General features: G+C 43.4%; 1 protein-coding gene across 1 annotated transcript; it reads right to left on the bottom strand.

Annotated features, from left to right (window-relative positions):
* On the bottom strand, nucleotides 1-23,446 carry LOC141071152 (oocyte zinc finger protein XlCOF8.4-like). The gene is made up of 7 exons (XM_073559603.1): nucleotides 23,366-23,446; nucleotides 23,009-23,155; nucleotides 22,700-22,879; nucleotides 22,494-22,617; nucleotides 22,313-22,410; nucleotides 19,066-19,156; nucleotides 1-2,726 (listed from the first exon to the last, which is right to left on the bottom strand). The coding sequence occupies exons 1-7, from the start codon at nucleotides 23,390-23,392 to the stop codon at nucleotides 1,975-1,977; spliced, it is 1,419 nt and encodes a 472-aa protein (XP_073415704.1). The 5' UTR covers nucleotides 23,393-23,446; the 3' UTR covers nucleotides 1-1,974.
* Between the last annotated feature and the right edge of the window lie 953 nt (nucleotides 23,447-24,399).

Below are 24,399 nucleotides of genomic sequence, written 5' to 3'. Positions count from 1 at the left end.
TTTTCCCCCCTCTCCAAATAGTTTATAGTGAACCAAATAGGCAGAAAACTACTTTACACATTTACATAAGTACTTATGTTATTTATTACTAATAAAGCATTTAAACCTTTCTTGAAATCATCAATGGTTCTTGCTGTGACCAAGTCCTGAGGTCAGCTGTTCTACAGATTAATAGTTCTCAAAGTAACAGTCTATCCCCTCTGAAGACAGAACCTTTCTTTCTTCAGGTGGAGGGAGTGCCCCCTTGTCTTTTGAGGGGACTTTACGTAAGATATATTTGACCCTCTTCCATTCAGGTGCAATGTATCTGCAGAATACAAATTGTACCCCAATGAAAAGTCAGCTCACCGCTCAAGGAACCCAAATCCTACAGCTCTGCACCAAGATTTAAGCCATGCATTTAGCTCTCTAAGATCCCACTGTCTGTCATGTGTTGTGTATGGCACAGGTAGTTTTCCAGGGAATACTACTTTACAGGTTCTTCCCTTCAGCTTGAAGCAGAAATATTTAAATTAATTTTAAGGATCCTCTATCACTTATTCTGTCACTGAGTACCAAGTTGACCATCACACTTGGATCTTCACCAGCCCCCGTAGAAATTTATCAAATAATTCCCAACACATGCTGATCCCTGGCACTGGGAAGACAGGAAACCATTCAGTTGAGGCGATCTTAGTGATAAACTATTTTATCCTTCTTAATTATAGAATCTATTATAACCTCCAACTGGCTAATGTCTCATTCACATGTCATTTTTTTCAGGTACGAATAAAACTGACCGTGTCTCATCAGGTATTTTGGTCACAGATTCCTCAGAGTTTTATCAAAGTTTCCCTACCTTACCCTATCTAACAGTCAATTAAAATCAGACCACAATCGGATGGCATCAGAGTGCTGACTGATTTTTCTTACAGACTCATACACTTGCTTTGCTGATTTTGATCCAAAATTCAAAACAATATCAGACATGTGTCCACGATTTTGCGCAAACTGCTCGGTCCATGAAGAATTATGGACATGTGAATTGCTCCATTCACTATTGCAGGTATGAGTGCTATCAGTGAGAACCACAAAACACTCGAACGCAAAATTCAAATGTCTGAACGAGTCCCTACTGAAGCTACATTATCTTAGATGGGCTGTTCTCACGGTAATTGGGAAGAGCAGCATACACTTGGATTGACATTTCTGAGACTGACCCCGTAATATCACCCATTTTGACAATTTTGCTTAGAAGACACATTGCAGAAAATAGAGCAGTGGCAGAGACTCAATGCTGGACCAGGGGACTGTGAGTACAGGACAGGTTTTTTTTAATTTAAAACAAACTGCAGCTTAGAAACCGGCTTTTGGAATCCGAAAAGCCCATTAAGAATCATTCTGAGTAACACCAGTGGACATTCAAGAAAACTTCTGTCAAAAACAACACCGGTGTCTCTATCAAGTTGCCCATTTAGTGTATGGGTGAGTTATCTAGATTCCATTTGCATTTTAATGATCAGTGCTTATTGATCATTTCCAATATTCCCAAATCATCAATTAATGCTTTAAGTTGCTTTCCATTCCTCATCTATAACATATGACTTTACTTTCACTGTAACTGATGTTTGTACCTTGTACAATTTGCCAATAGTAATAAAAAAAAAAAACAATGGTTACTTCCCTATGAGAGTGCAGCAAAAATTGGGTTTTGATAAAACATTTACCACATTCTAAACATGAAAATGTGAATATTTTGATGTCTAAGAATATTTGATTTAGATATAACATATTTCCCACATTGGGAGCATTAAAATGGCTTCTCCCGGCATTTTACCTTGTGTCAATTTTCAGATGTGTAACAAGATTTCTTTTCTTGAAAAAACATTTCACACACATTGAACATAATAATTGCTTCTCCCCTGAGTGAGTTTTCTGATCGTTAGCAAGATCACATTTCCGAGAACAACATTTCCCTCATTCTGGACATGAAAATTATTTCTGCCTTGTGTGAATTATTTGATGTTTCACAAGATGTGCTTTCTTTACATAACATTTCCCACATTCTGAACATGAAAATGGCTTCTCCCCTGTGTGAATTCTCTGATGTGTAACAAGATTTGTTTTCTGATTAAAACATTTTCCACATTCTGAACATGAAAACAGCTTTTCCCCTGTGTGAATTCTCAGATGTGCAATTAGATTTGTTTTCTTATTAAAACATTTCCCACATTCTAAACATGAAAATGGCTTCTCCCCTGTGTGAATTCTCTGATGTATAGCAAGATTTGTTTTGCATGAAAAACATTTCCCGCATTCTGAACATGAAAATGGCTTCTCCCCTGTGTGAATTCTCTGATGTATAGCAAGACTTGTTTTGCGTGGAAAACATTTCCCACATTCTGAACATGAAAATGGCTTCTCCCCTGTGTGAATTCTCTGATGTATAGCAAGATCTGTTTTACATGTAAAACATTTACCACATTCTGAGCATGAACGTGCCTTCTTTCTTGCATGATGCCTTTGAAGTTTACCATCCCTTTGGTTATTTTTATTTGGATTAAAAGTCTGTGATGAATCAGTAGGAAAAACCCATTGAAAGGGATCAGATGATACATCTATGCTGTGAAGGGCTGGAGGAATATCTTGGATAATGACACTTTCTTCATATGGATCTGGTGTGATACTACGGTCATCTGCATTAACATCTGAAAATATATGTTCTTTTGTGCTCCTGGTACAGTCATCTGCCAAAAATTAAACCATTCATATTATTCAATAACAATGCCTATTAGGTATATTTTAATTTTATTCACTGTTTAACTAATTTAGTTAATATATCCAAACTTATATTCTAAAACACTTCACAGAACAAAACCAATTGGAGTAATAATAAAAAGTAACCTTTATTCTATACAATCAAAATAGGAATACACTAATGAATAATATTAAAATAATTTTTTGACTCCGTAGTCTCAAACATAAATGTAGGTTAGGATTATGAGTAATGAAGGATTTTTCACCACGTTTAGCCCCAATATATCTTACTTGGGATTGTTTACTTTTATAGGAATAAACCTTCCAGATATAACTGTCTAGTAGCACAATTTGTTGAGGGCTTGTCAATACATTCACTAAGGTCTGTTTCTGTCATCACACTGCCATATTAACAATTTCATTACCCCATGGCATGGAGGCGATCAGCCTGTGACACTGCTGAGGTGTTATGGAAGCCCAGGTTGCTTTGATAGCAGCCTTCAGCTCTTCTGCATTATTGGGTCTGGTGTCTCTCATCTTCCTCTTGACAATACCCCATAGATTCTTTATGGGATTAAGGTCAGGCGAGTTATCACTCAAGCACAGTGATCCTGTGGTTTTTAAGCAAGGTATTGGTACTTTTGGCAGTGTGTACAGGCTCCAAGTCCTGTTGGAGAATTAAATTTCCATTTGCAAAAAAAACTTGTCAGCAGAGAGAAGCATGAAGTGCTCTAAAATTTCCTGGTAGTCAGCTGTTCTGACTTTGGTCTTGATAAAACACAGCGGAACAACCACGGCAGATGACGTGGCTCCCCAAATCACTACTGATTGTGGAAACTTCACACTAGACCTCCAGCAGCTTGTATTGTGGCCTCTCCACTCTTCCTCCAGACTTTGGGACCTTGATTTCCAAATCAAATGCAAAATTTACTTTCCTTGTGGAGTGTATCAATGACTGCCTTCTGGACCTCTGTCAGGTCAGTAGTCTTCCCCATGATTGTGGAGCCTACTGAAAAGGACTAAGGGACCTTTAAGATGCTTCGGAAGCCTTTGCAGGGGTTTTTGTTAATTTTTCTAATTTACTGAGATAATGACTTTTGGGTTTTCATTGGCTGTAAGTCACAATCATCAACATTAACAGAAATAAACACTTGAAATAGTTCACTCTGTTTGTAATGACTATATAATATATGAGTTTGACTTTTTGTATTGAAGAACTGAAATAAATTAACTTTTTGATGATATTCTAATTTTGTGAGAAGCACCTGTATATAAATGAATAATCGCTGCTAAATATTAATTATAATGGGAACATCAAGAACGTACCCAAACTAAAATGTTACTACTTCATCTCTCTAAACCAGTGGTCCCCAACCTTTTTTGCACCAGGGACCGGCTTCAAGCAAGACCATTATTCTATGGCCCGGCAAGGCGGGGTTGGAGTGGGGGCAGGGGGCGGGGCTTTAGTCATATGGGGCGGGGCTATGGGCAGAGTTGTAGTATGTATAGCAAGATGGTCCCACACATATAATCCCCACATGTATAGTATGATGGCCCGACAAAGTACTGATTTATATTATATACTTGAGTATAAGCCGACCAGAGTATAAGCCGAAACACCTAATATTGCCACGGAAAACTGGGTAAGCTTATTGACTAGAGTATAAGCCGGATCTGCATTGTCCCCTCATTCCTATCCCGGTATGTGTGGTTCCCCCGTCCTGTCCAGCTCTGTGTGGCTCCCACCGTTGTATGCATGGCTCCGCTCCCACCCTCCCATCCTTGTAGGCATGGCTCAGCTCCCACTCTCCCATCCTGTACACATGGCACTGCTTCCACTCTCCCATCCTGTACACATGGCTCCGCTCCCACTCTCCCATCCTGTACACATGGCTCCGCTCCCACTCTCCCATCCTGTACACATGGCTCCGCTCCCACTCTCCCATCCTGTACACATGGCTCCGCTCCCACTCTCCCATCCTGTACACATTGCTCCGCTCCCACTCTCCCATCCTGTACACATGGCTCCGCTCCCACTCTCCCATCCTGTACACATGGCTCCGCTCCCACTCTCCCATCCTGTACACATGGCTCCGCTCCCACTCTCCCATCCTGTACACATGGCTCCGCTCCCACTCTCCCATCCTGTACACATGGCTCCGCTCCCACTCTCACATCCTGTACACATGGCTCCGCTCCCACTCTCCCATCCTGTACACATGGCTCCGCTCCCACTCTCCCATCCTGTACACATGGCTCCGCTCACACTCTCCCATCCTGTACACATGGCTCCGCTCCCACTCTCCCATCCTGTATACATGGCTCCGCTCCCACTCTCCCATCCTGCATACATGGTTCTGCTCCCACTCTCCCATCCTGTATACATGGTTCTGCTCCCACTCTCCCATCCTGTATACATGGCTCTGCTCCCACTCTCCCATTCTGTATACATGGCTCTGCTCCCACTCTCCCATCCTGTATACATGACTCCGCTGTCCCATCCTGTATGCATGGCTCCCCTGTCCCATCCTTGTATACATGGCTCCCCTGCCATACTTGTATGCATGGCTCCGCTGGGCTCCCCCTTCCTCCCCCATCATACTTACCTGTTATGAATGGGTCACCGAGGAGAAAAAGGCAAAACAAGCTAAGCCACAGAAAACCAGAGTGGTTGGCAACTATGCAGATTGCAGATCCCTGATCTTACCACACAACTAGCAGTAGCCGTGGAGCGTGCCTACGTTGAACCTAGACGCCTCGTCATGGCCGGAGGACTACATAAGCCAAAAGCAAGAAAAGGGAAAACTAACTGCCCCAGAGCAGACCCCAAAGGAATAGATAGCCCCCACACATGTATTGACGGTGAAACAAGATGAAGGCACAAACACAGGCAGGAAAATAGGTTGAGCAAATGATGGGGCCCCAATTAGCTAGACAGGAAAGGAAAGGGAAGACACTGTCTGCAACCTGCAAAAAATCCTACAAAAATAATGTCCAACACTTCTGATAGCAAAATTAACCCTGTAGTCACTAGACTTCTCCCACTATATCAGCACTCTGAAATATTCTGAGACAAAAAGAGACCGAACTAGTAAGGGACAAAAAGCCAATTGGCAAAATACTGATAAATAAGAGTGGAAATTCAGCTCAGCCCCCAGCCGGGGCTGGCAGACCACACAAAAGACTGAATAGACCAACAAAATCAAGTGTGAACATTAGCAAAAAAACTTAGATTTAGATGACTGGAACAGAGCTGAAAACCAAGAGCTGACAAGCCAGAAGGAATCACCAGTAACTGAATAGGGCTTCGGCTGTCTTAAATCCAATCTAAGAATCCCGAGATCCAATCGTCATCCTCATTCTCAGGTGGCAAATCTCCACCGATCAAACCAGCCGCACCACCTCCCGTCACCACCAGAGAAAGTCCAGAAGGTGTACTCACAACTGGTGAACCAGAGAATGAACTCACAACACTTACCCTGACACCGTCGCTGCACATCCCTGCATCTCTATCCCGGCGCGTCAGCTTCTTCCTGTGCAGTGCGGTCACCTGGTACCGCTCATTAAGGTCATGAATATGGACGCCACGCCTATGGGAGAGGAGTGGCGTCCATATTCATGAGCTGAATGAGCAGTACGAGACACCTCAGCACAGGATGAAGCTGCCACGCAGGGAAAGGGATGCAGGGATGGAAGGTGTGTATCGATGACTTCTGGAAGCCGGCGGTTGCAGCTGTCACTACAGTGCTACAGACGCCGGCTCCCTGTGTGTCCAGCATTTGAGCCTGGCTCCGTGGACCAGCAACAGGAGTGCAACGGCCCGGTCCTGGGCCGCGGACCGGTGGTTGGGGACCCCTGCTCTAAACTGTATTGCAATTATAACAATATATTCTTTAGAATCCATATAAAATTTGACGCAAATGTTTTGGAAAACCTCTGAAATGAAAGATGAAATGAAAGATGAATATCAATGAGGAATAGGTGAATTTGGTGGATATATGGTGGGTACGGAAAGTATTCAGACCCCTTTAAATTTGTCACTCTTTGTTTCATTGCAACTATTTGGTAAATTCAAAAAAGTTCATTTTTTTCCTCATTATTGTACACATTCTTCCTTGCAGATCCTCTCCAGTTCCGCCAGGTTGGATGGTGAACGTTGGTGGACAGGCAATTTCAGGTCTCTCCAGAGATGCTCAATCGGGTTTAGGTCAGGGCTCTGGCTGAGCCAGTCAAGAATGGTCACAGAGTTGTTCTGAAGTCATTCCTTTGTTATTTTAGCTGTGTGCTTAGGGTCAATGTCTTGTTGGAAGGTGAACCTTCGGCCAAGTCTGAGGTCCAGAGCACTCTGGAAGACATTTTCATCCAGGATATCTCTGTACTTGGCCGCATTCATGTTTCCTTCATTGGAAACCAGTCATCCTGTCCCTGCCGCTGAAAAACACCCCCATAGCATGATGCTGCCACCATGTTTCACTGTTAGGATTGTATTGGGCAGGTGATGAGCAGTGCCTGGTTTTCTCCACACATACCGCTTAGCATTATCACCAAAAAGTTCTATCTTCGTCTCAACAGACCAGAGAATCTTATTTCTCATAGTCTGGGAGTCCTGTTTTTTAACAAACTCTGTGCGGGCTTTCATATGTCTGGAACTGAGGAGAGGTTTTCATTGGGCCACTCTGCCATAAAAGCCCGACTGGTGGAGGGCTGCAGTGATAGTTGACTTTGTGGAACTTTTTCGCATCTCCCTACTTCATCTGTGGAGCTCAGCCACAGTGATCTTGGGGTTCTTCTGCACCTCTCTCACCATGGCTCTTCTCCCATGATTGCTCAGTTTGGCTGGACGGCCAGGTCGAGGAAGACTTCTGGTGGTCCCAAACTTCTTCCATTTAAGGATTATGGAGGCCACTGTGCTCTTAGGAACCTTAAGTACTGCAGAAATTCATTTGTAACCTTGTCCAGATCTGTGCCTTGTCACAATTCTGTCTCTGAGCTCCTTGGCCAGTTCCTTTGACCTCATGATTCTCATTTGGTCTGACATGCACTGTGACCTGTGAGGTTTCATATAGACAGGTGTGTGCCTTTCCAAATCAAGTCCTATCAGTTTAATTAAAGACAACTAAACTCCAATGAAGGAGTAGAACCATCTCAAGGTAAGATCACAAGGAAATGGACAGCATGCGACTTAAATATGAGTGTCTAAGCAAAGGGTCTGAATACTTTTGACCATGTGATATTTTGGATTTTCTTTTTTAATAAATTTACAAAAATGTCTACATTTCTCTTTTTTCCGTCAAGATGGGGTGCAGAGTGTACATTAATGAGAAGAAAAAATAAACTTTTTGAATTTACCAAATGGCTGCAATGTAACAGAGTGAAAATGTAAAAATTTAAAGGGGTGTGAATACTTTCCATACCCACTGTTTGTGCTGATTTTTGTATAAACAGACACAATTGGGACTAATAAATTGTGCAAGTTTAATACAAGATGAAAAGTATATCTATTATGAAGGACAGAAAGAGAATTCTTCATATAAATATGGCCACTGGACGCCTGGGAGGCCTAGTAGGGATTAATGAAGCACGAAAATGAGAGTGATTCATTGATCCCCAAAGGACTACAGGAACGATGTCTATGGATCCATCTGCACTTTTTCTGGAGTAGTAACTGACCCCAGACGACTTATGGGAGTGCATCCCACCTCTACTGCTTGAAATTGTAAAGCAAAGAATGCATATCAAGCATACAGTATGCCTGGATAGAGTAGTCCCTTCCATCTTATATATCGTATATTGTATTTAACTCATTTATATAGCACCTTTAATTCTACAGCGCTTTACAAACATTATTGGCACTGTCCCCATTGGGGATCACAATCTAGATTCCCTATCAGTATGTCTATGGAGTGTGGGAGGAAACCAAAACACCGGGAGGAAATTCATGCAAACACAGGAGAACATACAAACTCCTAGCAGATTTTGTCCTTGGAGGGATTTGAACCCAGAACCCCAGTGCTGCAATGCTAACCACTGAGCCACCATGCTGCCCTATATGATCCAGAATACACCTTGTAACCTCCCTTTTAGTCTATGTAGTTTTGTTGACTTTAATAAGTAGCCATATAGACTACACATTTTGTTGTGCAGTATGCATTGCAGCCTGCAGCTGTCTGCTTAGCCTTTGCTGATTATTAATTGTAGGCGGGACATCACATCATTTCTTAGGAGGTTCATCCATTTTAATAACCAGTGAAGGCTAAGTATACAGCTGTAAGCTGATATTAGTATACCGGGAAGCTCCATGTGTATAACCCCCTTCCTAGCCACAAGCTGTCCACTTGCCCTCTGCTGGTTAATAAAATTTAGGGAGAGCTACAACATTTTTTTCTTTAATTTATTGATTTATTTATTAAATACATGTACAGTAAGCTACACACGCACTGTACAAATTATATATGTCACTGGCTTCTTTATATATTTTCTATGTGTGTATGTATATATATATATATATATATATATATATATATATATATATTAGCTATGAACCCGTTCTATGCTCGGGTTGTGGGCATTTTTATTGGTATATGGTCTCCCATCCTGGTATGTGCTGCACCCCTTATCCCTATCCTGGTATGTATGGTACCCTCACCCCCCAATCCTGGTATGTATGGCACCCACTCATCCCTATCTTGGTATACATGGCACCCCCTCATCCCTATCGTGGTATGCATGGTACCCCCTCATCCCTATCGTGGTATGCATGGTGCCCTTGTAGGGAAGGTGGACTGACGTACGGACCTGTCTGTAGAAGAAGGGCGGAGGTGTAGTGTATAGAAGGTAGACTGTTGTAGTAAAAGATGGGAAACAGCTGAAGATAGGAAGGAGGGCTGTGGTATTGGATTTTGACCATTAGAGGGCAATGGAGAGCTGTGAGGTTAGGACTGAACAACAGCCATTGGCTAAGAAAACTGTTGAGTCATGGTGGACGGGGTTACCAGAACAGAAGTGCATAAAAGAGGGAGAGAAGGTTCTGGAAAAGTCAGTCAGCGAAGGGAGCACAGGAAACAAGAAGCACGGCTGAGGCGAAAGGAAGTTCCTGAGAGGACTGACAGTTGTGCCAGTTAGGGGGGGTGGCCCTGACAGGATTAGCCGCAGACAGAGACAGCAGAGGCCACAGACGGAGAGCAAAGAAAGGCCGCAGACAGAGACAGCCTGGGGTATCACTAAACCGAACGGACTCAAACTGGGGAAACGCTGTGGTGATAGGCCTAGGGCAGCCACAGTGACAGAGCCGCGAGGGACTTCCATTTGTCAACGAAAGAAAGTGAAGGTACCCGGGCCTGTGTACGAAGTCAAGCAGCTACTGTGTGTAGCTGAGGGAATTGTCGAGCGGCTGCTGTGTGCGGCTATAGGGATTGTTGAGTAGCTGCCGTGTAAGGCTGCGGAAAATAACGTGCTGTTGCTGTGAGGTGCTCTGGGTCGTGGAAGGACAATCAATAAAGAAGACCTGTTGAACACGATCCTGTCTCTGTCTCAAGTCTGTCTGCGGCAAGTAACGGACCACCCCCCGGTCGGTTGCCCTCACTCCTACCTTACCTACACCCTCACCCCCCTATCCTGGTATGCATGGTCCTCTTATCCCCCAAATACGGGTATGCATGGTCCTCTCACCCCCCTATCCTGGTATGCATGGTTCTCTCATCCCCCAATTCTGGTATGCATGGTCCTCTCACCCCCCAATCCTAGTATGCTTGGTCCCCTCACCCCCCAATCCTGGTATGCATGGTCCCCTCACCCCCCCATCCTTGTATGCATGGTCCCCTCACCCCCCCATCTTGGCATGCATGGTCCTCTCACCCCCCCATCCTGGTATGCATGGTCCTCTCACCCCCTAATCCTGGTATGCATGGTCCCCTCACCCCCCAATCCTGGTATGCATGGTCCCCTCACCCCCCAATCCTGGTATGCATGGTCCCCTCACCCCCTAATCCTGGTATGCATGGTCCCCTCACCCCCCTAACCTAATATGCATGGTCCCCTCACCCCCCTTTCCTGGTATACATGGTCCCTTCACCCCCAATCCTGGTATGCATGGTCCTCTCACTCCCCTATCCTGATATTCATGGTCCCCTCACCCCCCAATCCTGGTGTCATGGTTAGGACATGGTTAATGTCCTGTTCTCACAGGGTTAACTATTGCCGGCCTCTCTTTGGATCTGGGAGGGGTATTTATACTCACTCCAAACTAGCATTTTCTGTCAGTTATACTGTTGTTCTGGTGTGTCTGACCCCTGGTGTGCGTGTATTCTGCATTGTTTGCTTGCTTCCCATGTATGACCCGGCTTGTTCCTTCACTCTGTACTCCGTCTCTCATTTTGGTATTATTGTCTTTTCTGGTTCTGACCTCCTGTCTTGGCTATCGTTACTCCGTTACAGTTTACACCTATTGTATCGTCTATTGCACGTTCTGGTTTTCTGATCTATTGCTACGTCCTGACTATCCATTCTGTTTAATCCTTTGGTACTGTATTGCTATCTCGTGCTTTGACCTCGGCTTGATCTGGTTTCTGTCTCTGTCTATGCCCCTTGGTAACATTGTCCTGTAGTTACCTTTCTAGGAGTTTCCCTGCAGCTCCTAGCTCTGTGGAGCTTAGGCCACGCCCCCAGTATTCACATGCTTCAGGTCCTGGAGCATGCATTGTCACCACTGCTGCCCGCTCCACAGGTATCTTTGTGCACAGTCTTTGTACTCAGGACATGCGCACTGGCTCAGTGAGCAAGTGCAGTGCGGTGTTCCTGACACCTGGTATGCATGGTCCTCTCACCCCCCTTTCCTGGTATACATGGTCCCCTCACCCCCCAATCCTGATATGAATGGTCCTCCTCACCCCTATTAAACTGCACACATTAAAAAAGAAAAACATTTATACTCACCTTTCTTCCCTGTGCCCAGCGCTGTCCTGTTCTGGGTGTGTTGTTGTGCCGGACTGGGCGCCTGCGCAGTCCTCGCTTTCCGCCGTCATTTTCTTGAAGACACACTGCAGTGTGTCGTCTACAAAATGGCGGCGGTAAGTGCGGACTGCGCATGCGTCGATTCCGGCGCCACAACCCGCCCTCTCCTGACGTCACATGAAGGCGCAAGACCCCAAGGCAACAGCAACACCGGCTCGGTAAGGTGTTGCAGAGACCGCGGTATGCGTTCAGTGCTTACGCATACCGCGATCTCTTGGGGGGTGATGCGTCACTCTGTCTGGAGTAAGACTGCGCAGGCGCATCGCGCTTGCGCAGTCTATAGAGGCTTCAGACAGAGTGACGTTTAGCCCGTTATATTATAGATATTCATTCTATTCTGACTTGTTAAGTTGTGATTTTACTGTACTTGGCTAATGCAATTTTTCAAGGAGATGGGTATGTAAAAATTGGACAGAACACTCAGGGTCCGTGTGGAGTGCGATTTTTTTTTCTTGCACCCATTGACCTTCATTGATGAGTCTCGTCCGATATACAACCTGCATGCTGCTATTTTTTTCTATGTTCGATTTGAGCTGAGAAAAAAAAAAAAATCGCGCATGAGCAGGGTCTCATAGAATAACATTAGTCAGAGCGCAATCCAATTTTTTATCTGTTTTAAGGCTATGTGCCCATGTAGCGTTTTAAAACGCACAGTGAAAACCGGACTCCTTCCCAGAAATCGCGCATTTTTTTCCTCGCGATTTTGCTGCGATTTTCTCAAGCACTTTCCAAGCGATTAGAAGCATCGCTTGGAAAGTGATTGACAGGTTGGTCACACTCGTCAAACATAGTGTTTGACAAGTGTGAGCAGCTTTTTACTATTGAGGCCGCCTATGCGGCATCAATAGTAAAAGATAGAATGTTAAAAATGATAAAAAAATAAAAAATCGTTGTATATTTACCTTCCGAAGTCCCGCGCTGCATTCCCGGGCCTCAGCGTTCCCAGCAATGCCTTGCGAGACCTGTGTTGACGTTGGTCTCGCGTTACTATAGCGATCTCGCAAGACCGCTAGAGTCACGGGAGACTACGTCATCACAGGACCGTGCCGCAAGGCATTACTGGGACCGCTTAGGCTGGGAATGCAGCGCGGGACGCCGGAAGGTAAATATACCCCGATTTTTTTATTTTTTATTCTTTTTTTTACAGGGGTATGGTACCCAGGGCCTGGAGGACAGTCTCCTCTCCTCCACACCGTGGGTACCAACTGCACATGAGACGCTTAACTTCCCGCATGGTGGGCATAGCCACATGCGGGAAGTAAATGATTCTCATGTATTCCTATGGGTGCGGAATTGCGGCAATTCTTTGCGATTCCGCATAAAAGAATGATCATGCTGTGATTTTTTCCGCGATGCGATTCCGCCGCGGAAAAAAGCGCAGCATTAGCACAGCATGGGCGGAATACATGGGGGACGTTCTGTACATGATTTTTAAACGTTTTCGCAGCGTTTTCGCACCGAAAATCGCGGCAAAAAACGCTTAAAAATCGCATCGTGGGCACACAGCCTCAACGCAGATAAGTATGAGCCCTAATGCTGAGTCTTTAGCTCCTACTGTATATCTAAAGCTGAGGATCAATTTATCTAATCGATTTTATGGAGACTACAAGTACAGGTACATTTGTGCTTTTCCGTCAAAGTTATGAGGGTTATTTCAATAATTGTCTTCTGCCAACACTTAGTATTTCTTTTGTTGCAGGAGGCTCCTCAGAGGTGGGCATTCACTATCCCTCATGAGTCTGCAGAGCTGTTATCTCTGGAAATGATTAACCTCTTCCAGACAAGGCCAATTTTCATTTTTCCATTTCAAAAAGAGCCATAACTTTTTTTTTTTTTAATTTTCCATTGCCATAGAACTAGAAAAGCTTTTTACTGTTGAATGAGTTATCATTTTCTATACCTTTACAATAATAATTATTTTCACTTTACATATAATGTGCTGGAAACCTGGCAACAACATTCCAAGAATGGAAAAATGTTACTGCATCCAATGAACAGTAAAAAACACATGTTTTTAAGATCAATACGATTATGGCTGTGCGAATCTCTTATTTTAGTGGTTTAAAAAAGTTCATAAATGTTGAAATCAGTTAACTTTTTCTGAAAAGCATAACTTTTTATTTGTACATTTATAGAGTTGTATGAGAGACCTTGGCTTTTTTACTGAATAGGTGAATTGTCTTTAACATCAGCTGATTAAACTGGAATTATTCAATCCATCCATCCTATGGAATATAACATAGCACATATCAGACTGCATCATAAGTTATCAGACAAATCAATAAGTGGTCATTTCTGGTGGCTCAGTTCTCTATAGCCCTGATCTTTCTTCACCTGAACAATCTTCTAAGCTTATTCATGACAAAATCATGGTTGAAACTCTTCCAAAGACATACTGATGGGGAATTTAGATTGTGCGCCCCATTGGGGACAGTGATGATAATGTCTGTGAAGCGCTGAGAAATAATATAGCGCTATATAAGCAAAGCATAACAATAAGTTGATACTACTGGGACGGATTCTGATCATTTCAATACTATTTCGCAAGAGTCTAGAAATATACAAAAGGAAGCAGCTGACCGGCACAAGGCCAAGAGTTTTTCCTTTACTGATAATAATGACCACAATTTTAGGTTAAGTTGAAGGTTGCATCTAAAATGTTCTGTGAAGAGGTCGTCCAGTTGAAGAAAGAGAGAGAGAATGATTTTTTTTTCCACCGCCAGAAAGGATTTCAGGGTTAAATCCCCAGCTGACTTCCTTTCTCCGGGCATGCGCACTGTAAAATGTGGATCCTACAGCCAAAAAAACGTTGCAGGGTCCGTCCAGGCATGCCGGCGGACGCAAACATTTTGGCGGATCCGCAAAATAACGGATCCAACGGATGGCCATCCGTCAAGATCCGCCGGTAATGCAACTCAATGGGGAAAAAAACGGATCCGCCAAAAAAAATGGCGGATCCGTTTTTTTCAAAAACTGGCGGATTTTGACTGATGGTCAAAAACGGAAGTGTGAAACAGGCCTAAGGAACTGCATATTGCATCTTCATCTAAAGGCCCCCATTCATCGCCACTGGCAGATTTTAATGTTTTGATTTTATCTTAGCCTCTAACCCAGCTATTTTATACCATTCAAATTCACTAAACTGCCAGTTTCCTTACAAACTCAACTGTACAGCTTCACTTAATTAACTCTTCTATCTCTCCTTGACCCTCCTGTCATACTTAGCTCAGCTCCCTCACTGGGCTCTACTGTACCGTTTATCAATTCCACATACGGCTCTGTGACATACTATGCCCCATCACTAAGTGTACTCAGATTTCATACTATTTTGACCTTCCTTCATCAGTCTTTCTACACGGACCCCCTCCAGCTTCCTAGTGGAGTCAACATTTCCAGTTGAGTCTCTACAGTCTCTGTTCTTTCTAATAAACTAATAATACATTACAGCTGCAGGCTTTGATCCACCTCTCACCACCTGGAGACATTTCTCTAAGTTGATATCCAGTTGGGTACAAAAGATTAGATTTTAAAATCACATTTCTGGTGGCCAAACATAGCTCAAGATCACAGAGACAGTGGCATCCGTGCTGGGGCCTGTACTTGTTATTACTACTCTGCGACTGACGCAGAGTGACTATTTAGTAACCCTGTTTTACTCCTGGAGCTTGTGGCTCTGGCCAGTGTAGAAGCTTTGGGGTTAAATTCCGTTAGTTACTGCTTCTACCTGCTGCCAGCCCTAGGTTGGGCTGCTCACTATTTAAGCTCCCACTGCCAGTTATAACCTAAATCGCTCTGGTTGGGTATCACAGATCCTGTGTCTCAGAGGATATTCCTGTTTTTGAGTTTGGCTTCCATACTGACATTTCTCCTGCCTGACAATTTTGTATCTACCCATACCTCCTGGTTCTGAGCTGACTCCCTGACAATTCTTCCTGCAACCTTGCACCAACGAACAGCAGCTTTCTATATGGCCCCAGTCTAGGTGTACATGTGTAAGTGCAGATCCATGTACAGCAATTAAAGGGGAGAAGGACAGGGCAACCCCTGGGATCTGAAAAATGGATTAACTCGTTCCAAGCCAGTTCAAAGTAGCCATCTTAAGAGCTGTCAAGTGACCATGAAGAATGCCCCCATGCTTCTCTTCTTAAGTCAATAGACCTAAATCATTTACCTAGGAGTCTCACTGTTATCTCAGTCTTCTAATCCTTTTCCTGAATTCAAGTTAGAGTAAAATAAATGTAAAGAGATCCGGAATATAATTATTATACCTCAAGGGTTAGAAAAACTATGGTCCGGAGTACAACAACCCCTTCCTGACATCTGATGTACTATCCCGTCCATGTGCCCTGGGCCTTAATGCCCATGGGTGGGATAGTATATCATAGCAATCAGCTGCGCTCACGGGATTATCACAGCTGACACCCGGCACTATGTGCCAGGAGCGGTCACGGACCGCTCCCAGCACATTAACCCCCGCCACACTGCAATCAAACATGATCACAGTGTTCCAGGGGCATAGGGAAGCATTGTGCAGTCAGCGATCTGACACTATATACTTTAGTGATGTCCCACCATGGGACAATTTAATAAAGTAAAAAAAATAAATAAAATGTGTAAATATAATTTTTTAAATATTCCTAAAGAAAAAAAATTCCCCAATAAATACATTTCTTTTTGTAAATAAAAAAAAATAAAACAATAAAAGTACACATATTTAGTATCGCCGCGTCCGTAACGACCCGACCTATAAAACTGTCCCACTAGTTAACCACTTTAGTGAACCCCTCCAAAAACAAAAAAGGCAAAAAACAATGCTTTATCATCATACCACCGAACACAAAGTGCAGTAACATGCGATCAAAAAGACGGATATAAATAAACATGGCACCGCTGAAAACGTCATCTTGTCCCACAAAAAAACGAGCTTCCATATAGCATCATCAGTGAAAAAATAAAAAAGTTATAGCTCGCAGAATAAAACGATGCAAAAATAGTAATTTTTTATATAAAATAGTTTTTATTGTATAAAATTATATAAACGAGGTATCGCTGTCATCGTACTAACCCTAAGAATAAAACAGCTTTATCAATTTTACCAGAACGGTGTAAACGCCCCCCAAAGAAATTCATGAATTGCTAGTTTTTGTTCATTCTGCATCCCAAAAATCGGATTAAAAAGCGATCAAAAAATGTCACGTGCCCGAAAATGGTACCAATAAAAACGTCAACTTGGTCCGCAAAAAATAAGACCTCACATGACTCTGTGGGTCAAAATATGGAAAAATTATAGCTCTCAAAATGTGGTGATGCAAAAACTGTTTGTCAAGAAGTGACTGGCCCTGTGTGACACGACCCAACAAACAAAGGAACTGCGGGGATACAATTACAATGGTGGGCCCTGCGATAGGGAATGGGGAAATGGACACCTCCTGCACTCTCCTGAGGCTGTGCCCTGGACTATCCTGATGTCCCTATACGGCTTCTTTCAAACCGACGCCGAGCAGGATACCTTAGCCCTCACTTGCCCTGCACCTATCCCTCAGTAGGGAATTGGAAAGTGCAGATACTGGTCCCACTGCTGCACTAATACAACACCAAGGAAAAATATAACAGACAAGGTAAGACGAACAACACTTCGCTTTCTCTGCTGCAATGCACCGCACAGCAGAGTAAGGCACCCGATAACAGCATTCAGCTGAAGCACCACTGCACCAGAAAGCTCCTTTCTTCAGCACGGTTGGTATTCAAAAAGACCTGTATAACCAACAGCCAGCTGATGCACCAGGTGACCTTTTAAAGGAAGGTGGGAGTGGTCACCACCTGCATCAGCAAATTCACCTAGCAATGCAATTACACCAGCGGCCACCAGGGGAAAAACTGATATTAACCCCCGATGGTCTGAAAGGAAAGGAAAGAAGTTTTAATGTGAGAATTCAGATCTGACACAGATCCAAAAATGGATCGTAACACTATTTTTTGCAATAAAAAGCGTGTTTTAGCCTGTGACAGCTGCCAAACATAAAAACACACTATAATTAGTAAATCAAACCCCCTTTTATCACCCCCATAGTTAGGGAAAAATAATAAAATTAAAAAAAAGTATTTATTTCCATGTTCCCATTAGGGTTAGGGCTAGGGTTGGGATTAGGGTTAGGGGTGTGTTGGGGTTATTGTTGGAGTTAAAATTCGGGGGTTTCTACTGTTCAGGCACATCAGGGGCTCTCCAAATGCAACATGGCGTCTGATATCAATTCCAGCGAAATCTGCATTGAAAAAGTCAAATGGCGCTTCTTCCCTTTCGAGCTCTGCCATGCGCCCAAACAGTGGTTTACCCCCCACATTTCAGGTATCAGCGTACTCAGGACAAATTGCACAATACTTTTTGGGGTCCTATTTCTCCTGTTACCCTTGGTAATATAAAAAAATTGGACCTGAAGTAACTTTGTGAAAAAAAGTTAAATGTTCATTTTTTTTTAAACAAGGGTTAATAAACTTCTTAAAAGTGGTTTTGAGCACCTTAAGGGGTGCAGTTTTTAGAATGGTGTCACTTTTGGGTATTTTCTATCATATAGACCCCTCAAAGTGACTTCAAATGTGATGTGGTGACTAAAAAAAATGGTGTTGTAAAAATGAGAAATCGCTGGTCAACTTTTAACCCTTATAACTTCCTAACAAAAAAAAATTTGGGTTCCAAAATTGTGCTGATGTAAAGTAAACATGTGGGAAATGTGACTTATTAGGTATTTTGTGTGCCATATTTCTGTGATTTAAGGGCATGAAAATTCAAAGTTGGAAAATTGCAAAATTTTCACCAAATTTCCATTTTTTTCACAAATAAACACAAGTTATATCAAAGAAATTTTACTAACATGAAGTACAATATGTCACGAGAAAACAATGTCAGAATCACCAGGATCCATGGAAGCGTTCCAGAGTTATTACCTCATAAAGGGACAGTGGTCAGAATTGTAAAAATTGGCCCACTCAATAACGTGCAAACCACCCTTGGGGGTAAAGGGGATAAAATAATAAAGGCACCTCAGTGGTGACCAATGCATCTCTGCTGTGACCAGTGATAGGAGACAGCAACCAAAATTCTTTACATCCAGAACACAATGTATGGAGATTAACTTTCTCTTTTTATTATGAAAATCATAATTTTAATTTTGTGCAATGAAATTTTGCATAAACAATGCAATAAAAATAAAAAACAAATGTGAAAATGCTGAGTAATACACCCTAAAAATTCAGCATATAATTATATCAGCATCTGTACGAAAAAAATCTATGACTTCTCTGCATTTAGTGGTCACTACTCACCTGTGCGGATATCTGTAGGAATCTTCTCTTTACACCGCTCATCACCCCTCATAAATGTCTCTGTAATATTAATATGGGGCAAATCTTCACCCTGAAAGAAAGATTGGAAAAGTCACAGACAGATGGAAAAGGTGCGAGAAAGAATAGAAAAGATTATAAATTAACAAGACGGCCACATATGACATGGCAGTCGTTATCACATAGCGGCTGGTCTTCTATATAAATCCAACCTGTCGGCTCCTAATTCTAACCAGCAGTCTCCACAACCAGAAAATTATGAGATTTGGACAACATCTAATGTCTATGGTCAGCTTTATTCTGTCATCTCCACTAAGTGTAAAACAAATACTGAATCGCCATGATATTAGTGACACCCATGTAGTAGAGTATTAAACCTCTGTGGCCATCAGAGTCTCAGCAATTTGTGGTTGTTGATTACACATAGTGTAGAAATGTTGGCCTACGAAGCCAGGATACTTTTTTACAAAACCTTGAAGCCTTGGAGCATGGGGCATTGTCCTTCTACCACAGGGTAAACAGCTGCCATGTAGTGATGAACTTCGTCATCCACAATGCTTAACCCCTTAACGACCACCGATACGCCTTTTAACGGAAGTAGCTCAGGGTACTTAAACCAGAGCGCCGTTAATTCACAAAAAAAAAAAAAGTGTATAGCGCCCCCCAACGTCGGATTTTCTCGGCTGCCGGGGGTAGCTGAGACCTCAGAGAACATGATTCGGGTCTGTTTTTACCGACTCCGCTTTTGCAATCGCCGTTATTAACCGTACAACAGCGACCGCAAAAAAAAAGTCAGATGTGTCATTTAATTTCTCTCTCCGCTGATGTGATCGCACATCAGAGGAGAGAGAAATAGGGTCCCCGATTCCCCCCCCGGTGGTCCTCAGCCAACCTCAGAATTAGGGTGAGGGTTGGAATTAGGGGTGTATTGGGGTTAGGTTTGTGGTTAGGGTTATGGTTAGGGTTGGGGATGGGATTAGGGTTAGGAGTGTGTTGGGATTAGGTTTGTGGTTAGAGTTGGGATTAGGGTTGCGTTAGAATTGAGGGGTTTCCACTATTTAGTCACATCAGGGGGTCTCCAAACGTGACATGGCACCACCATTGATTCCAGCCAAGTTTGCATTCAAAAAGTCAAACAGTGCTCCCTCCCTTCCGAGCCCCGACGTGTGCCCAAACAGTGGTTTACCCCAACATATGGGGCATCAGCTTACTCAGGACAAATTGCACACTAACTTTGGTGGTCTAATTTCTCCCGTTAACCTTGGGAAAATAAAAAATTGGGGGCTAAAAAATTATTTTTCTGGAAAAAAAATGATTTTTTATTTTCACGGCTCTAAGTTATAAACTTCTGTGAAGCACTTGGGGGTTCAAAGTGCTCACCACACATCTAGATAAGTTCCTTAAGGGGTCTAGTTTCCAAAATGGTGTTACTTGTGGGGGGTTTCACTGTTTAAGCACATCAGGGGCTCTCCAAACATGACATGGCGTTCGATCTCAATTCCAGCCAATTCTTAACTGAAAAAGTCAAACGACGCTCCTTCCGTTCCAAGCTCTACCGTGCGCCAGAACAGTGGTTTACTCCCACATATGGGATATCGGCGTATTCAGGAGAAATTGCACAACAAATGTTGTCGTTCATTTTCTCTTTTTACAGTTGTGAAAATAAAAATAATCGGTTCTGAAGTAAAACGTTTGTAAAAAAAAGTTGAAGGTTAATTTTCTCCTTCCACATTGCATCAGTTCCTGTGAAGCACCTAAAGGGTTAATTAACTTCTTAAGGCTGTGTGCACACGGTGCGGATTCTGCTGCATTTCCGCAGCAGTTTTGCCCCTGTGGAAACGCAGTAGTTCCTCTGACAAAGTACAGTACAATGAAACCCTTTGGGGTTTCAAAAACGCTGTGCTCACGGTGCGGTTTTTTCCACGCGGTTTTGCTGCGGTTTACAAACCGCAGCATGTCAATTGTTTGGGCAGTTTCCATACCGGTTTCACACCTTTAACATAGCAGAGGTGTGAAACCACAGGGCAAAACCGCAGACCAAACCGCAGAAAAACCTCAGGTCATTTTACCTGCGGTTTTACCTGCGGTTCCGTGCGGAAAAACCCGCAGGTAATTCTGCACCGTGTGCACATAGCCTTAATGTGGTTTTGAGCACATTGAGGGGTGCAATTTTTAGAATGGTGTCAATTTTGGATATTTCTGTCATATTGATCCCTCAAAGTGACTTCAAATGTGATGTGGGCCCTAAAAAAAGTGGTTTTGTAAATTTTGTTGTAAAAATGAGAATTCGCTGGTCAACTTTTAACCCTTATAACTTCCTAACAAAAAAAATTTTGTTTCCAAAATTGGGCTGATGTGAAGTAGACATGTGGGAAATGTTATTTATTAAGCATTTCGTGTGACACATCTCTCTGATTTAAGGGCATAAAAGTTAAAATTTGAAAATAGCAAACTTTTAAAAATTTTCGCCATATTTCCATTTTTTTCATAAACGCCAGTCATATCGAAGAAATTATACCACTAACATGAAGTACAATATGTCACAAAAACATTCTCAGAATCAGCAGGATGCATTAAAGTGTTCCAGAGTTGTAACCTCATAAAGTGACAGTGGTCAGAATTGTAAAAATTGGCCTGGTCATTAAGGTGCAAAATTGGCTCTGTCACTAAGGGGTTAAATAAGATCTAGTTCACAAACAACCATCTATGAGCATCAGAGGACTCAGGATGTGCGCAGAAAACATTCCCCAAACCATTAATCCATCTTCACCAGTCTGAAATGATCAGTTCACTCAAATTTCCTATTCTATCATGGATTCAGTTGCATTTTGCATTAATTGTGCACCTCGTGATTCTAAGAATGGTTCTTGATGTTTTCTTTGAATTGTTGTTAACATCCACATGAAAAATTGTTTGTATAAATCTCACAAAGCTGGCAGTTTCTAAAATATTGGTCCTGACCCTAGCACCGATGACTGTGCCTCAGATCACTCTTGTTTTTCATTGTAATGTTGACTCTCACTGAAGAATGATCACTTCATTTTCTGCTGCACTCCCGAGGACATTGGTTTAATTTCCATATACGGAAACTCTAATTAAAAACAACTGGTGTATGTTATAAAATGGTCATTCTGCGTATAATACTGGTGGATAAGCAAGACTGACCACAAGACCTTCACAGCTTCTACACATCATAGGGGAGATCTCATGACACCTTCTCTCCATCTACCTGATGATCCTGAGGAACATTGGGATCTTCTTGTTTACAGTCCTGTGGAAGAAGAGGACGGGGACATCTCTCTGGTGTTGTCCTCTCACTGGATAGAACTGGAGGAAACACATACAGGGACTGATTTCACTCTTTACATACAGATAATTATAGGCCGTGTGTATTTAGTCCTGTCTATTACCTGGTGGTGTGAGGGGCTGGGGAACCTCCATCATGACGTCCTTGTACAGATGTTTGTGTCCTTCTAAATACTCCCACTCCTCCATGGAGAAATAGACGGTGACATCCTGACACCTTATAGGAACCTGACACATACAATGATACCGTCATCCCCCGATCCCTCCATAGCGTTACTGTATAATGTCCCAGCATTCCCAGCAGTGTCACCTCTCCAGTCAGCAGCTCAATCATCTTGTAGGTGAGTTCTAGGATCTTCTGGTCATTGATGTCCTCATGTATCAGGGGGTGAGGTGGAGGCCCCGTGATTGGGCTCAGGGGTCTTCCCCATCCCTCAGACATAGGGGCCTGACAGCGCTCCCTAGAGGTCTTCTTCACTACTGTGTAATCCTGGTTATGGAGAGACACATTAATAAACCTCACTACAGACATTTCCAGAGTCCTCACCTCTCCAGTTCTGTCCATCTGCTATTCCCATAGATAAGAATGATGTAATGTGACGTAATCAGAATCTCTCACCTCTCCAGTAAGCCGGAAGAGGATCTCTAGGGTGAGGTGTAATATCCTCTCCGCCATCTTGTCCCTGTCCCTCTCCATCCTTGTAGGGTCACTCAGGAGAATTCTCTTATATAGATCTCCACTGAGAGGATCCGATATTGTAGGGACCTGAATGGGAGAAGATGACGATGTAACATCATAAAGATCCCATGTAAGAAATCTCCGGAGCTGTTACCGGCTTCACATGATCACTACATCCAGTCATGGCCCCGTCCTGCCCCCGGTATAACACACAGTCCCATTATAGTCACATACAGGCTCAGCACTGAGGGGGTTAATGTCCCCTGCCCCCAGTAATGGGGAATCTCCAGCACCTACCTCCACCTGCTGAGCCGCACACCACATATATGGCTGTTCTGTGTGCACAGGACCTGTGATGAGGTCACAGGAGGGGAGGAGTCAGGGGGTCACATGATCAGATGGCACATCATGTTTTTTGTATACACATTGGCCTAATTGTAATTATTATCTCTCGGTGATTGGGGGAGATTTGTTACATAATGTAGCTTTCCACAATGTGTTTGCAGTCTCTATTACACATTCATTATGGCATTCAGCGCAAGAAACACATAAGAGTATTTTTTATGTCACCAACATGTGGATTTTAATCATTTGACATATATGAAGATGCTATAGATTTTTTTGGATGTACCGAGCAACTTTATTTTTCTTGAACATGTTTTCTGGCGGTCAGAAGTATTTGAAATGGCTCCTGTAAAGAACCTGCACCTTGTCGGGGTGTGACACTGTACAGTCTATCCACTTTCACTAATGGGATGTTCCGCAACCCCTGGAGATGAGGAATGTCAGCTTGGCACAGTTGTACACTGACACCCCCTGTCCTTATAGTACTCGCAGGTACGCGGGATGCAGTGACGAGGTGCGAGACGGGTTGAACTTTAAGGTGTAACTTTTATATATATGGATGCCTATAGAGGCTATCTTGAGCAACCAAACAAGCTAACAATAAGTGTCCTCGCAGGGATCAACACAAGAATACACTGTTAATGCAAACATGACTAATCCGGCAAAGGCCGGTCACTATAGGGCCGCCGTATGGCCGACTACGGGTCCTTAATTACAACGTGTCACTTATCCTCTCTGACGTCTGACAGAGTGCTGGTCGGCGATGCTTCGGTGTTGCAGCCGCTGGGCCCAGCCGACGAGGATTTGGCGAAGACTTCGGGTGCTCCTACACCCAGGCGGTGTGGGGGCACAGCAGGCACCTGGAGAGTTCCTCGGCGTAGTGCCCCCTGGCAGAGGGGGTGCGGTGCCACCCGGGAGCTGGAGAATGGAGGCCGCAGCCCCAAGATGAGAACGGGGAGTGGCGACCTCGAGTGGCTGCAGGCAGG

The sequence above is a fragment of the Dendrobates tinctorius genome, unplaced genomic scaffold (genome assembly GCF_039654945.1).
Source record: "Dendrobates tinctorius isolate UK_male_01 unplaced genomic scaffold, ASM3965494v1 ptg000014l, whole genome shotgun sequence".
NCBI lineage: Eukaryota > Metazoa > Chordata > Amphibia > Anura > Dendrobatidae > Dendrobates > Dendrobates tinctorius.
The sequence above is the reverse complement of the archived record's forward strand: the minus strand, read 5'-3'. Positions and strand labels throughout refer to the sequence as shown.